The sequence below is a fragment of the Carettochelys insculpta genome, chromosome 1 (assembly GCF_033958435.1).
Source record: "Carettochelys insculpta isolate YL-2023 chromosome 1, ASM3395843v1, whole genome shotgun sequence".
Classification (NCBI taxonomy): Eukaryota; Metazoa; Chordata; order Testudines; family Carettochelyidae; genus Carettochelys; species Carettochelys insculpta.
Window position 1 is genome coordinate 247,719,403 of NC_134137.1, and position 16,476 is coordinate 247,735,878.

Here is a 16,476-nt window from a genome sequence, read left to right on the forward strand (position 1 = left end):
TACTTCGACGCATATCGTCTACACGTCCTCCAGGGATGGTGCTGTCGACGTTCAACATCGAAGTAGCGACGGGGAACATCAAAAGGAGCCACCCTGGAAGGAAATGCGGAGCGTCCACACACACACAAGCACTCTCCGTCAAAATAAGGGGCCAGAAAAGCCTGCGGACGGGGCCACAGGCTGGACTAGCCCTTCTGGGGCAAGAGCAAGCTGCTCCCTTAAAGGGCCCCTCCCAGACATACTTGGCCTGCATAGCATGAGGTCCACAGAGCCGACAACCGGTTGCAGACCCCGTGCACACAGCATGGACCCCCAACTGCAACAGCAGCAGCAGCCAGAAGCCCTAGGCTAAGGGCTGCTGCATGTGGCGACCATAGAGCCCTGCGGGGGCTGGACAGAGCGTCTCTCAACCCCTCAGCTGATGGCAGCCATGGAGGACCCCACTATTTCAATGTAGCGGGACGCGGATCGTCTACACATGCCCTACTTCGACGCTGAACGTCAAAGTAGGGTGCTATTCCCATCTTTGGAAAGGAATAGCGATTTCGACGTCTCGCCATCTAATGTCGATTTCAACATCGAAATAGCATACAGAGCGTGTAGGCACAACGCGTGCTATTTCGACGTTTTGCCAGCTACTTCAAAGTAGCTGGCTAGTGTAGACGCACCCCTTGTGGTGAACCAAGAAGATTTTAAATTATGTTTACTGTATTCCAGAGTGCACTTGGTTCACTTACTCTGACCACACTGGTGCAGTTTTGATTCTTCACGATAACAGTTCATAGCATAGACATCGACACCCCACAGTGTAGTTTGGAAGAGCAGCCCCAGACCACTAGAGTTTTTGCAAGCACTCCTGGGTTTGAGCAGTAATACAGCAAGACAGAGATTTTACTGGGTTTTAACCCACAGCATATTCAAGGGGAAAAATATCTTGTGTATTTGCACAAAACGCTGTGCAAAGTCCAACTCTGCCACTAGTTTTGCTCGATAAGAAGCTGGTTTTATGTCCCTCAAGCAATTGCAGTGGATGGTTGGATGGTTTATAAGTATGTACATACACTGCTGAGGTTATTCGTTGAGGCATGCACTCACACCAGTGATGTACCAAGTAAAAATACCGCGACAAGAGTGAATCCAAGTACATGTCCTTTCCCTCTTTGTGGGATTACATCATCAAGGTTTTTTCTGACACATGTAACCATTATTGCACTGCGGTTTCTATCCAAAGCCATACAAATCAAAAACCTCACACACAGAGAGACCAGCACAGGAAATGTAGTAAGCAAGTAGAATAAGCATGAAAGCTTCTGGGAAGAAAGGATGCACTAGGGCAAAGATGCACAGAGTGGGGAGGGGGTGAAATTTTGTAAGGGGGGCACAGCATGATTGGAGTGGCCCTTGCGGCACCAGGTCAGTAACTCGCCAGTATTCACTTGGGAGTGGTGAGGGAAGGAGTGGTCTGGGGGTACTTGGCTCTGGGGAAGAGGGAGGGCATTCATTTGGGGGGCTGGCAATATACCTGGCTCTGGGGAATGGGGAGGGCATTCACTTAGAGCAGGGAGGAAGCAGGGGGTGGTTCCTGGTTCTGGGTAAAGGCATTGGTCTAGAGTGGGGAGGTGGGCTGGGCTGCCTGGCTCTGGGGGAAGGCATAGATTTAGAGTTGGGAAGGGGACTGCAGGTGCCTGGTTCTGGGAGTGTCTGGCCCTGGGAGTGCATGGCTGAGGGGGAGGGTATTCATTTAGCATCGGAGGCGGGGCTGGGACAGCAGAGGGGGGTGAAGCCAGGGGCAGCTGGGACCCTGCTGGGGGGAGAGCAGCTCGGGCCCTGCACAGGAGATTAAGCCGTCCGGGGGTGGGCTGGGCCTTGGAGCAGAGGTTAGGGCTTGAGTTCCACCACCATTTTTCTAGGAAAAAAAGCACTATTTACCTCCGTATCCTAACCCTTTATCTGACCCTCCTAAATGCTGCACACACTGAGTTCACTTCTACGCCTCAGACAGAACACGAGTAAAGGAGCACTGTGTAGAGAATTCTGCTGGGGCTGGAGTGGGTTCACTCCACTACAGGACAGGCAGTTGGACAGCACTTAAGATCCTTCACTGGAATAACAGCTGCTGCCCCTCCGCACAGTGAGTGCAGGTGCTAGCAGCAACACTGCAATCACAGATCCAGTCCTTCCTCTATCACACATGTAGCTCAGAAGCTTCTGCTCACCCGGTCTCATTATACAAGAGCAAAAGGACATTCAATGAAACCGAAAGTAGGAAAATTCAAGACCAAAAAAAGAAAGTAATTTTCACACAGCTGTGTAATTATACTGGGGAATTCACTGCCACAGGAGGTCATTGGGGCCAAGAACTTAACAAGATGCTAAAAAGGACTGGATATTTGCATGGACAAAAAGAATCTCCAAAGTTATTGTAATACATAAAAAATATACTGAAAGAGATGTTCAACCTCAAGCATTAGGGCTTAAGCCAATTAATCGCTATGAGACATCTAAGGTGGGAAACCGATTTTGCCACATCTGCTTACTGTGGGGTTCTGAAGCCTCTGGCCATCATAGAGCACAGCACGCAGGATTAGAGGGACCTCAGCTCTAGTGGCTGTGACAATACCTATGTTCCTATACTCTCAAACCTCCTCTCCACTTGGACCTGGCCTGGAGCCTGCTCCCCCAGTGTGCAATTATGAAGACTACCTTGCACTACCATTTCACTTGCACCCTTTCTAGAACAGCACAGAGCATAGGAGCTCCTCCACCACAGCAGAATTTCACTCTGTGAAAAATCCTATTCCTCCTTTGCTGATCATTTGCGCTCTTTTCCCGTAACCCTGACTCACACCTTCCAGAACTGTTTGCCGGCCTATTGAACTTACAGGGAGCCTGATCTCTCAAGTCACGAGGGAGGTCATTTGAGCATTGCTAGATTCAGGCTGAACTCTGCTCATCAGTAGTTGAAGGGATGACACTATAATCTTCATTTCCCCTCCCTTAGCGTCCTCAGGCTCTCAGATGTCTTCCAGGCTTCAACTCATATCTTCTTTTTCTATTGCCCCTATTTCCTAACACTTATAGGTCACCTCAATGTCCAGGACAGTTCACCAATTATCATCCTTTTACATAGCTGTACTCTCAGAAACACGTCTCTGTTTGCAAAGAATAACACGCAGCATTCTAACGATTCTTCTCATGAATGAAAAACAAGAGACGAGTATTTAATTCCTACCTTGATCAGTTCTTTGAACTTGGAGTCTTCTTTGGAGTTGGGATCGATCATGGTACGTTCCTCATTTTCCTCTGCCCAATGAGAAGGGGAAACTCTAGTTAGAGCCATGACAGGAACACAGTGTTGAGAATATTGCAGGAACTATCCTTTATAAAGCTGGCTGGAAGTTGATTAAGAAATGGCAAAGTCTAGTCATCGTATGAGTGAGGGAACATCAAGTGATCAAATCATAGGGGGATTCTTTAGTGATACACTGAAGGATTACACAGTACTAAGTTCCCTAAAGTAAGTTTCAGTTGGCCTTCTTCAGGTCAGGCAGCATAGCATGTCAGGGGGTCCATGGGGCAAGGCCCTGTCTTTCTCCACAACACATTAGTAGCACCCAGCTAATAATGATGATCCTTTCCTCGGTGATTTAATTTTCCTTTTATACTATATCACCAGACTGAAGCATTCTAAGGCCCAGCAAGCTCTCTGCATTATGCTTCTTCCTGTAACAGGGGTGACAGGGGATTATGGGCCATCCTCTTTTCTCCTGCTCCCCGCCCTTTCCAAATCCCACTGTAGACTGTTCCAGGCTCTGCTCGGTCTGCTGTGACCATGCACACAGTGCTGAGTCAACCTCAAAGAGTAAAATTCAGTTGTGCCTGGTGGAAGGTGCCTAGAGCAAGTCTAGCGGAGGCGGAATCAGCTCTGTTGTTGGAGAGCTGAAGGGGGAGAAAAGGAGAAGTATTTTCTCTGGCTAGCTCCAAAGAGCAGTGGGGAAGGCAAGTGAGGAGGGGGATACGGGGAACAACATAGAAAGGAGGGGAAATGGCAGAAGGACACAGAACAGAAAGCAGAGTGGGATGAGTGAAAGAACACAAGACAGACTTACGGAGTGGAAAAACACTGAGAAGGCCTATGGCACCTTATAAACTAAGAATTTTTGGAGCATAAGATTTCACGGGCAAAGACCCATATTTGACAAAGTGGGTCTTTGCCCACAAAAGCTTATGCTCCAAAAACTGTTAGTCTACAAGGTGCCACAGGACTTCTCGGTGTTTTTGCAGATACAGACTAACACAGCTACCCCTCTGATATGGAGAGGAAGGTGACGGTAAGAAGGCACTGAGGAAGTGGTGGGGTGTATCAGAACTGGACACCTATCTTAGTTCCTCAGTGTTGCCAGCAGCTGAGAGCACCAGAGTTAAAGCCCACCCAGCTTCTTGCCAAGGGTCTTTCTAGTTTCTTGGGCCAACTGGAGGAACCATGCCAGACTCTGAGGCAAGACCTATTCAGCTCTTTTAGACTTGAGGGAGGAATCTCCACAACACATGGGTGAAGAGAGGGAAGACAGATAAAAAGATAAAAATAAGAAAGAGGAAGACCAACAGAGAAAGGGAGTGAACGGCAAAAAAAAAAAAAAAAAAAAGCCAATGGAAGGGAGGAGACACAGGAACAGAAAAGGGAAAGGGAGGGGTAAAGATTAATTTTAGAAGGATGACTGCATTGGAGGTTTTACCCACTGAGCCAAACACTCTGTTGGACTGGTAGCAAATACACAAACAAAGGCTCCTTCTCTGTTTTTCCCCCACCACCACCAAATGCAACTGTAGGTGCACCCAGCATTTCGCCCTTGACTTGCACATCAAGGAGGCAGCCTGACTCGTTGTTACTTCCTTGTAAATTCTGGTGCTCGATTTCAGCCAGCCAATTCAGCCTCCCCAGCTTTCCTCATTTGTATCCCCTTTGGGGTGAAAGGACAGTTTGATTCAGTTTAGAAAGGCTCCTGTCAGGGGAAATGAAAGCACAGCTGCTACTCAGTAACGGCAATGCAGCATCGCAGCCTTGTTACATGAGCCACTTCTCTGCATCTAAAACAGAACGTGGGAGGAGAAAGAGGAGGGGCGTTCAGCTGGGCACACAGGCATACAAGATGGAGTTCAGGCCTCTTGGAAGTCAACGGCAAAACTTCCACTGACTTCCATGGGCCAGAATTACACTCACAGCATACAGTCGCTTAAGACTTCTGAGGCAAAAGCCTTTGATGCTTGACCCTGTATCCATTTCAGAAGCCAGACCTGTTTGAGAAGGGCTATCCTGCGGCTGCCAGCAAGCCTGCCTAGGTAAAGTGACTGACGCTAGCTTCGCTCAAGCGAAAATGCTAAAAACAGCAATATGGGCACTGTGGCCCAGGCAGCAGCCCCACCCAGATCCATGAGTGGCCACCTGAGCTGGTTTACTCTGCCATGTTTAGGCACTCCAGCCTGAGCAAAGCTAATGTGAATCCATCTACATGGGTGGGCTGGCTCACTCTGAGATGATGCTTGGACTTTTCCTCTGTATTGCTTTGACACGCATGTGAATAGAAGATGGGCAGAGATGCCCACACACTGCTATTACAGGGCCAGTGACACAAGCAATGTTATGGTGACCAAATGGAGTTTTGCTGGCTTCAGTGCCAGGGACAAAGAGCTCTCTGACCTTCACCACTATTTAGGAACCCGAGTAAAAAGGACCTGCTGTCCTGTTAGCAATGAAGCACTTCACTCGCACAGGGCAGGTATGCGAGACTGAACAATCGAGCAGGATTTCCTTAGGCCTGCCCAGACATTTGGGCTCAGTACTTTGTAGGGTCCATAATCTAGGCAAATAAAACCCCAAACTGAAATCTGAAAACATTTGCCACAAACCTAGGAAGCACTTCCGATTGCGTAAGAGTTCCAGTTTCTTTTCATTCTTTACTTCCTCCTGGCTCCTGGGATGAGTCAGGCATTCTAAGGCTGGGGAAATTACACCCCGCACGCAACCCACAAGGCTGCCAGATGAAACTCTCAATAGAGGGCTCACCCCTGCTTGTGCAACACTCACCTCTCTAAGGACCCCACTATCAGACCATGGGCCAAAAGTAATCAAACCTTTCCTGTGCTGGGCCCTTACCTCTCTCAGCCTCTCTCACCCACCTTTAATAGTTAAGAGAAACAGGGATTAGAGAAGCTCTTTTTATTTCTTTTTATACGAAGGCCTCATGATCTATTGTTATGTGCTCAAGGGCCTGAGCAGAATCAAAATATAGGAGAGAATCAAACTAATGTTCCATCTAATCCAGCACACCATCTCTGAAAAGAATCAATACCAGATGCAACAGAAGAAGGTGTTAGGTCTCCATAATCATCAGTTATTGAATGATCTCGAAACAAGCTAGGTTTCTTCCTCACCCCAGTCAGTCAGTGCTCATCTTACATGCCCAGAAGACTGAAGGCTTGTTTCTCAGGTTTCTTTTGCCTATATAATGAAAGTGTGGATTTTCTTATTATCCATATAAACAGATACCCCTTTTTTCAGCTGTTCAGAATTATTTATCTCATTGACATTCTGTACCAAGAAGTTCCATGAGTTAAACAACATACTGGGGGGGACACATTTCCTTTTTATCATTTTAATCTTGTGGATTTTTAATTTCGATGTGCACCTCTATGTTCTCATAATATCAGAAAGGACAAATAGACGCTCTTAATTAACCTCCTCTAACACACTATTTTACATACCCCGGTGTAGTTCTTACTTGCCTCTTCATCAAAATAAACATTCATCATCTTTCTCTCTCTCCCTTCCTCTGTTTATTCTCTAAGCCAATATTCAGTCCCCTTCTACATCATCATTTGTGAGTCGGAATAAGCAGAACCAAATAAAGCATTCAAGGTTAGAATGCTTTATCCATTTGTGTAATGACCCAGTAACATTTACTTTGAGAAAAAGGTTGAGTGGTTAGGTCCAGAGACCCGGAGCTGGGACATCCATGTTCATTCCCAGTTCTGCGACACACTCCACATGAGCGTGGGCAAGTGATTTAGGCTATGTCTCCATTATGGACCTTACAATGGCACAGCTATACCACTGCAGCTGCACCACTGTAATGTCTCCCATGTAGTCACTCTACACCAATAAAACAGAGCTCTTCTGACAGCGTAATAGAACTACCCCCAACAAGCTGCGGTAGTATGCTCTTGGTGGGGGAGCATTTCATGATGACACAGCACTGTCCACACTGGTACTTCTGCTGTGAGACTTCTGTTGGTCAGGGACACATCTTTCCCACACCCTTGATGGACAAAAATGCGGCCGATAAAAGGGCTAGTCTAGACAGAATCTCAGTCTCTTTGTGCCTCAGTTCTCCATTAATACAATGGGGATAGTAGGGCTTGCCTACCTCACAGGATAAACACATTAGGATGAACACACTAATGACAGTGAGGTGTTCAGGTATTGTGTTCAGGTATTGTGGTAAAGGGACCAGATAAGTATAGCAAGATATATGTTCCGAATTATATTCAGTCTAATTATATACACATCCTAGCATTTATTGGCTTTTTGACCATGGCTACACTATAAGCCAAGGTTCCCACTGAGATGCCCTCAATGACACCACATCTTTTTCTTGCTTCCAGTTAATTTATAACCCAGACACATGTTTGAGTATTTTAAATTATTTTTTTCTGGTGTGCAAAACCTTGCACCAGTGAATAGTGAATTTCACCTGCTATCATGCTGCCCAATTATCAGAGTTATTTTGGATTTCCTCACAGTCCACTCTCATATTAACTACCTTAAACAATTTTATGCTACCTGCTCCTTTTTCCATCTTGCTGCTCGCTTCTTTTTTCAGATCATTGAAGGAACATATTAAAAACATCAGACCTAGTAAAGAAAGTTGGTATATCCCACCACAAAAACTTTTGGTATGTTGAAAATTGACTGTTTTCTCCTTCTCTGTTTTCTGTCTGTTAATCCGTTTCTCAACAACCAACAGCACGTTTCATGTCATCCCAAGGCCACTTAAGTCAGATCTATGCTATTGCTTAAAGTGATCCAACTTTCATCACTCAGGGTTGTGAAAAGGCACCCCCAAGGGACGAAAGTTACAACAATCTATGGCATACCAGTGTTATGTCAGCAGGAGATGCTTTCCTGCCAACATAACTTCTTCGGGACGTGGTGTAATTATGCTAACGAGAGAGCACTCTGCAATCGGCCAAGTGTCTTCACCAGATGTGCTACTGCAGCACAGCAGCACTGGCAGAGTTGCACTGATGTAGCTCTTCTAGTGTAGATCTTAGCTTCCTTCATTCCTGCTAAAAGGGTGTTCTACCAATGGCTTTGCGAAAGTTCAAATAAAATTATAAATGAGTTCCTCTTTTATCCACAGACTTTCTCAAAGAGTTCTAGTAGTTTGGCAAAGTACATTTTTTTCTTTGCAGATGCTATGCTTCCCTGTCTCTTCATATGTTCATCTACCATTGCTTACGGTTTATTACTGGAGTAAGGCTCATTGATTTGTAATTCCTAGGATCACTACTAGCACCTTTGTTAAAGATTGTTACAGTATTTGTTAACTATACCAGGAGCTTGGAGACCAAGTAAGTGACACTGATGAAAATTTCAATATTAATATTAGCACTTTGGTTAACCAATACCTTCAGAAGTCTTGGAATAACACCCCCAGTGGCTTGCTGTGCTTTAGTTCAGCTGTTTGTTCCAAGGCCGCCTCTTCTGACAACTGAATCGTTGACAGCGTCTCATTCTCATTACCTGAAAAGACTTGTTGTAGCAGTAGATATTTTCCCAATATTCTCTGTGATGTGGAATGATGCAAAGAAATCTCTGCAAAGCCCTTGTCTTCCTGGTAGTCCAATGGACAGTCCAATACTCCTGCTAGCTTCCTGGCTCTAACATACTTGGGCAGTGGGCTTGCAGCTGGCTGTTCAGATTTCCTTTTAGTCTTTCTAATTTCTACCTTATGTTCATGCTTGTTTCTGTTAGCTTCCATTTATTTCACTTTTCAGTACCTACACACACTGAACTCCATTAACACACACACTCATTTATGTGAGCCTGTTGCATTAATACTGTACCTAATAGGGTATCTTCAGGATGGATGTCAATGGTTGTGGGAGACATTGGTGCATTGATAGCATTTTTGCCTTCTTCCTGCAGGTCACTCACTGAACAAAAGAAAAGAAAAAAAAATTTGTAGATGCGAAATTTTGTACATTTACACAATTTTTAGCTACAAAGGGAGAATACTTTGGGCATGCCCATTTTCAGCTTATGGAAATAAGAACTGCAGTTGCTGTAGAAAAGAATCAGAGTCAAAACATTTTACAGTTACATATCAAACAGCTCGTTAGTATGGTGATTTAATAGAAGTTGTTATGCAGGCGTCACGACCTTGCAGTTAAGACAAACTCAGAATTACCACTTCCCACTCCAGGAAGTATTTGGAGCTCTGTGGCCTCTCTCTCTCTCTCAGTCTCAAGGAAAGACTATTCCTTTGGTGCATCTCACGGGGCTGCACATGAGATAGAAGAGGGAACTAAATACTAATTGACTACACTTCTAGGAGCATATCAACAATTTTTTCCACCCACAAAACACCAAGGATTACTACATGCTACTGTAATGAACAAAAAGCGCAGAAGAGCCCAAAGAAAACTTGAGAACAGTTTTAGTCTAATACTGGCATTGAGACCATAAAGAGGCCTTCACAGACAAGGGGACTAAACAGAAGACTGGAATGTTTGCACTTGAGCTGTAAACACAAAGCTCCACGGACCTCACTGTAAGATCTTGGATAAGTCGCCCACTGGTCTGTCTCTCCATTCAGCCCCCTGTAAAATGGATCTGAAGAACAAGATTCCAAAATCATCACTCTGAAGCCTAGCTTGTCTGTCGAGTCACAGTAAAGTGATGGAAACACCTACGAGCATGGCTGAGAGCTACTTTTGTCCAGAAAAAACACAAAGTTTGATCATGCCTGGCATTCGCAGTCTCTTACCATCCAGCTTTTAAGTTCTCAGCCATTTCAACTTTGTGATTTATACCCATGAGACAGTAAGGCATGTATCTATGCTAGGCCAACAGTCCAATGCGATATAAGTACAGTAAACCCTCAAAATGAGTTATTTCGAGTTGCGGTTAACTCACATTAATGTGAGTTAAGCACAACTCAAAATCGTGTTCCCAGGGCCCACACAGCCCCAGTTCAAACATCCCCCACCTGCAGCTCCATCTCTCTCTCTCTCTCTCTCTCACACACACACACACACACACACAACTTAGCCTCAGTCTGCTTTTACCAGGAAATGCCAGAAACCTCCCGTTCTCATGAGCTTACCAGACCAAGAAGAAGTTAGGATACACTACAGTGGGTAGTGAAGCAGACACATTTGTAGATGCATCTCCCAACCTGCTGGGGTTTGCCCATCACCAGCTTTGTGTAGCACTGGCCACTGAGGAAGGGTGTGGTGGAAAGCAATAAAAACCCTAAAGTTCCCAGGGCACAGTAAAAGCCAAACTTAAAATTCGCAGGTAACCAGTCCTCCTCCAACTTACCAAAAAAGAGCAGCATGACTCCAAGAGACACAAAAGTGTTTTTCATGCTCTGTGCAGGAGACTTCTTAGAAACCCAAAGACCTTGTGCGCCCCTTTAGAGCTAAGCAAAACTTTCTATATAAACTGGGAAACAAACTACCAGATTAGCAGAACTGTCCTTTCCTGGGGAAAAAGGATTATCTAAACCTTACAGAACTCTCACCAGGCAGTTCTTTTAAAAATAGATCTGTATTCCCCTTTCCTGTAGTGAGAGCAACCCATATACGCTACCCATTTGTATTCACATTACACATTATAAAGTCTCCACCTCCCTCTCATACAGAAAGAAGGTTAATGGGGACTTAGAATGCTTGAGACACACAAGCGATAATCTCCATGCAACGTTTCACTGGCATCCAAAGAGAAGGCACTAAAAACCATTTTTCACTTTTCCTAATAATAATTCCAAGAGTTGAGCTAGTTTTTGCTTTCTGGCAGGCAATCAAGCAAGTGTAAACTCCCTGAGCACCACATGTTTTCCTTATGTCCCTATAGGCCACAAATAATCAGACTCATATTTTGAGAGCCTGTGGATTAAAATCCATATTAAAATGACTTGCTCGGGTTAATATGCAACAAGAGTCTGGCCTGCCCGTAATAAGGTCAAGATCATTTTTGGTATTGTATACTTTCTGCAAACAGATAGGAGCAAAACTGCATACTCTACTGTATATGAAATGCAACGTACACACTGCAGCTTTTTACCTTAGCATATTTAGTTTAAAAAGACACTAAGGACTTGTGGATTTTACTAATTTTTTAATTAAATCCATTTTTTTCAAATCCCGCTTAAAAAAAAACACAGAGAACTAAAAAGTCACATGTTAAGTGGGGCGACTTTTGATAGCATGGCATCTTCTCCATGCTGTATGTGACCCACTTAGGGATTAATCCTGAAAATCCTTATGCCCCCCAACTAGTCCTTACATTGAGAAGTCAATGGAAATATACATGCAAGTAGGAATACAAATAAGGATTTGCAGATCAGGACCATAAAATGTAGATTTTCAAAGTTTCCCCAAATGATCTGGACCCCATATCCCATTCAACTTAGTTGCCTTTGAAAATCCCAGCCTAAAATTACTCTTTATGACAGAAGTTTTATCTTCCTTATTAACAGCATTTATATCATTACGGTAGCAACCAATACCTCCAGTAAGGACAAGGGCTTCCTGCACTTAACTCTGAGAAAAGATAGATGATGAGACAGTCATTGCCTTGGAATCATTGCATTTATTTTAAAGTACTGCTGGCACCTACTTAATGATAAATAAATATGTAAGGTGTTTTCATAAAGCTACACATAAAATAAGATTTCTTTTACAAATCATTGCAAGGATTAGATTAATTGGTAAAATGTCAACTTGAACTTACACACTCATACAAACTGAGAAGAAAATATTTCCATCATTAACCATTAAAATTTACAAAAAGGCAAAATAAGAAAAGTGCTGTTTGAGAATTTAATAGGGTTTGATTAAAGGACGTTTATTTTGTGTAGTTTGACAACTGATGACAATTTGTGCCATACTGGCGATAAAGCATTAATGTTTTGAATCACATCTGCTGTCCTTAAAGCATTATTGTCTGACCTTCCCATCATCTGATTTCCCACAACTATGACGATTTAAATTCAAAAAATATACTTAAAAATGAATATTACTATTATCCATGAAAATTGTCAAAAAATAAAAATCAAACTCTGCCAAACCCACTTCTAAAATGTAGCTCAGTTGCTTTTATTCACACAGCAGTGTGATTCATAAGGACAGCTCTCTGATCCAAGTGGATAAGGAAGGAAGTACTTTTAAAATGCAATATTTACACTTTGAAATCAAAGCAAAATAAGATATTTTTAGCAAATAAAATCTTCCTTTCCACAACGCCACTTCCACGGCTATGGACTCAAAAACAGGTAAAGAAAAAGTTAAAGGTAGAAATCAATATAGTCATCTGTTACGTCTCCATGTCCCATCTTACAGACAGCTAGAAAATCATGTTGGGTCTTAAAATCCAATTTGCTGAGCTGAATTCTGCACGAGCAAAAGGTTCTGTCCTCTTTTTGCAGGCAAGACTGAAGTGCCCAATTAGAGAAATGTGCTGCCATTTCAATAAAGCAAATTCCAAAGGACAGCCCTGGGGATGGAGCCTCACTTACAGTAAACCACAAACTCCCTGCAAGAACTCTGATCCACACAGGTAGCTTACAAACCTTGGAGTTTTGTGCATGACAAATCCTTTCGTACCTCCTTTTTTGCGCTTTCTACAAAGCAGCCCTGCCATTTTGGCTTCCTGCAGTATGCAATGGTCTGGAGCGTACACTTCTGCAGTCCAGTATGAAAGTGTTAAAGGAAGGGTGGCAGCTGGACAGGGACTGACATGCATGGCCATACTCAGGTTAATTTGGTCATGATGACTTAGGAGGAGGGAGTAAGGCAGCAACAGTTAAGGGGAGGGGAGAAAAAATACTTTGCTCTGTAGCACGAAATTCAAGAAGGATGAATTCCCCGCATGGAATCCGCAACATAGCTCATGTTCTGCAAAAAAGACAAAGAAGCCACAAGTCCATCACAGTCAATTCAGGGAAACAGCTGACACAAGGTTGCGCTTAGCCTATAAAAAGTCACTGGTGCCAGTCATCTTTGCCCGTTAGCCAGCACAGTCACATTCCTCCACCACTGAGCAAACACGATGGCTTATCAAAGACAATTCTGAAGCGTGGAGAGGAATAAGCTGTTCAGATGGCACTCATCAATTATGCAGGATGTCAGAGGCACCTAATAGCAGGTCTTATTTTATCACCTTCCATTGCCCTGTGTGGCTAGGTTTGCTTTGAATTTTAAGCTTCAGATTTATCATAATAATTCACACGCCAGAGTTCCTAAAAATAAGAAACCGTCCCATGAAACCAAATACAAACGAAGCTGGAAAAATTGAGATCAGGATTATTCACAATCCTAGGACACATTCATGGGCAGTGGGTATCACAGGCCAGAGAGGTTATGCCTCACCAAACAACCAGGCATGACCCTGCCCAGGCTTGGACCCCAGCAGGCACCTCCTGCTTCCTGCTCTGCACCTCTCCCTGTGCCCTGTTATAGGCTGCACCTCCCAGCCTCCTGGCAATGGAGAGGATGGGACTATTCTGCCAGGGTGGACAGATACTGGCAGGATGGATGTGACAGGGACGGGGTCTCAGATGGAAGGGACAGGGCTGTGCACATGCCTGCATGAATTTGCATTTGCTGGGGTATCCTCAATATGATTAACTAAAATATATTCACAGTGAGGTTGGTAACAATTCTGTCTCATTCCCTCCTTTCCTGAGCCCTCTGTTAATCAGATACAAAAACAGAAGCAGGATAGGAAATATAAAACTTACCGCACACACACACACAAGAGACTAAGACAACTCACATACTCTAGAGATAGCAACAACAACAAATTAGTCAGGACTGAGCAATGTCTGTAGCTCTAGGAAGAACCCAACACAGGGTTTAACACAGGCCCACTCTAGTCTGCAAAAAAAAGTTAGTTTAGATGAGACAAGTTTCACAACTCTCTCAATAATAGAGGCTATCTCTGCACTTAAAAAGGGCTTGTAAGTGTAGCTATATCTCTCTTTGCCCCACCAGAAATGTTCCTTGTAGTGACCAAAAAGGGGTTGTCTTTTAACCAGCAAAACTCCTCAAACAGGATAACTACTACTGGCAAAAGGACACTTGTGGGAATAAAATTGCTTTAATGCTATACTAGGCCTTTTCCATACTTCCTTGATTCTCCAGCCCAGCACCCAAATTCCTATGAGGCACAGCTATGCAGGTAAACTTTCTAGCATAGGCCAGCCCTCAGCCAGGTGGGGAAAACAAATGTGTTTCTTCTGAGAGTGTGTCTATACTCACCAGAAGATCCACCCTGACACACCATCAGGGCTCGACAGTCGACCCCACTACTCCTCATTCCCACAAGGAGTAAGGGAGGCCAAACGGAGAATTTCTCCCATCAACCTTGCGCTGTCAGGACGGCCTTATAAATCAATCTTAGATACATTGATTCCAGTTACGCAATTGTCAGAGCTGGAATTGTGTATCTAAGATCAACTTTCAGGTCTAGTGTAGACCTACCCTGAGTCACAGGGATTGTTCTCGTTCGTGATTCAAATCTGGTCTGTAGGAGTAAATCTGCTAACCAATTATAGACCCAATGCAAAATTTTCAAAAGTGTGTAACTGACTAAGAAGCCTACAGCCTGGTCTGGAAAAGTTATACAAGGATAACTATATTGTTTAGGGGTGAAGCATACAGACATAAGTCCTCATATAGACTGGTTAATGGTGCCTTCCACAGGTAACAGCTTATTTTGCTTCACTTTACTGCTGTATCTGTATCCACACTGGTGAGAATGGGGATGCCCAGTATGCACATCCACATCTCTATCCACAGAGCTCTGTGGAGGTACTATCTGCATCCACAAATATAAGCCATGGCTATTCACACAGACATCCGCAGATGTGGATACCCACAGATATAAAGTGGATACTTGTAAATTTGTACTGTTCCAGACACAAAATTTGTATACACAAAAATGAGATGGATACCCGTGGATATAGAGCAGATATCAGCAGATTTGCAGGGCTCTAGCTATGCTAGCATTAATTAATACACCAAAACTTTCTAACAGTGACAAGCTTTAGTAGGACAAGTCCTCTTTACAGAAGTAATTTAGGAGCCGACACATGACTGACAGTCAACAGGATCTCAGTGCTTAAGAATGGTACCCCGAAGTCTCATGCAAAAAGTCAGTGAGGGTGCAGACACCAAAATGCCTAGGTCACTTTGAAAACAGTACAGACACTTCTTTAAAAAATTGCCTCCAGATCTGCAAACAGCTCCATGAAGACAGACTTACCCGGGGTTCCCTTGGGGCATGGGATATCATTGGCATGGATCCAGTTGCAGAATCAGGGCTTGTGCTTGTTCCAGCAGCCTGACAATCAGCTGGCTAAAGCACACACACACTTCTTTGAGGGGAGGGATAAACATTCCAGTATAGGTTGAACCTCTCTAGCCAGCGCTCTCCCATCCAGTAACATCAGCAATCCAGCATGATTACAGTTAGCCAGATGACTACTTATCATGGGTGTGGCCCAGTTTCCCGTGGTCCCATAAAGTTGTTCTCAGCCACCAGTCCTGACTCTCAGTGTTCCAGTAAGCAGTGGAAGGGTTGGTAATGCTGCTAAACAATACTGACTTTCTTTGGTCCAGCAAATTCTCTCATTCATCACTGGTCCGGTCCCCAGGGTGTCGGGCTAAACAGGTTCAACCTGTACTGCCAACTCCGCAAACCATGATAGACAGCCTCGCCCACAAATGTAATATTTTTTAATAAATCTAGAGTTCATTGCCTTCCCACTTCTGTGCCTTTTTGCTACACTCTAGGCATGTTTTCAGATGTTTTTCAGAAACCAGAGGACAAAAACCTTTTTCTGTAAAATAGTGAAATAAATAAATGATAAAATAAATTAAAGCTGAGATTCTTCTATGATCCCCTGACCTCAGGAGGTGGGGATTTAAGAAGAACAATGTGAGGGAAGATCATGAAGCTTACAATAAATCATCCAACTTAATAAAATACCCCAACAGTTTAGCTTTAGGGTGCCAACTCTAGCCCAATAGCCAGTGCTATAATGAGGTAAACGTGCAGGGAAAAGAAGGAAATCAAAGGTAGCACAAAAGCCACAGCAGTCCTGAACTCCTAGTTTCTAGTTATGTGTTTTGGGACTCACTACAGTTTTAACGATCAGTGCTATGGGGCAGACTATACTCTCATGC

General features: G+C 44.0%; 1 protein-coding gene across 1 annotated transcript in view; it reads right to left on the bottom strand.

The window, feature by feature from the left end:
- LOC142018195 (beta-parvin) overlaps nt 1–16,476 on the bottom strand; it is a 102,926-nt gene that overhangs the window by 55,437 nt on the left and 31,013 nt on the right. The window contains exons 2-3 of the mRNA XM_075003747.1: nt 9,127–9,216; nt 3,233–3,303 (exon numbers count right to left, since the gene is read on the bottom strand). Coding sequence (XP_074859848.1) covers nt 3,233–3,303; nt 9,127–9,216 — 161 coding nt within the window. The remainder of the gene's footprint in view (nt 1–3,232; nt 3,304–9,126; nt 9,217–16,476) is intronic.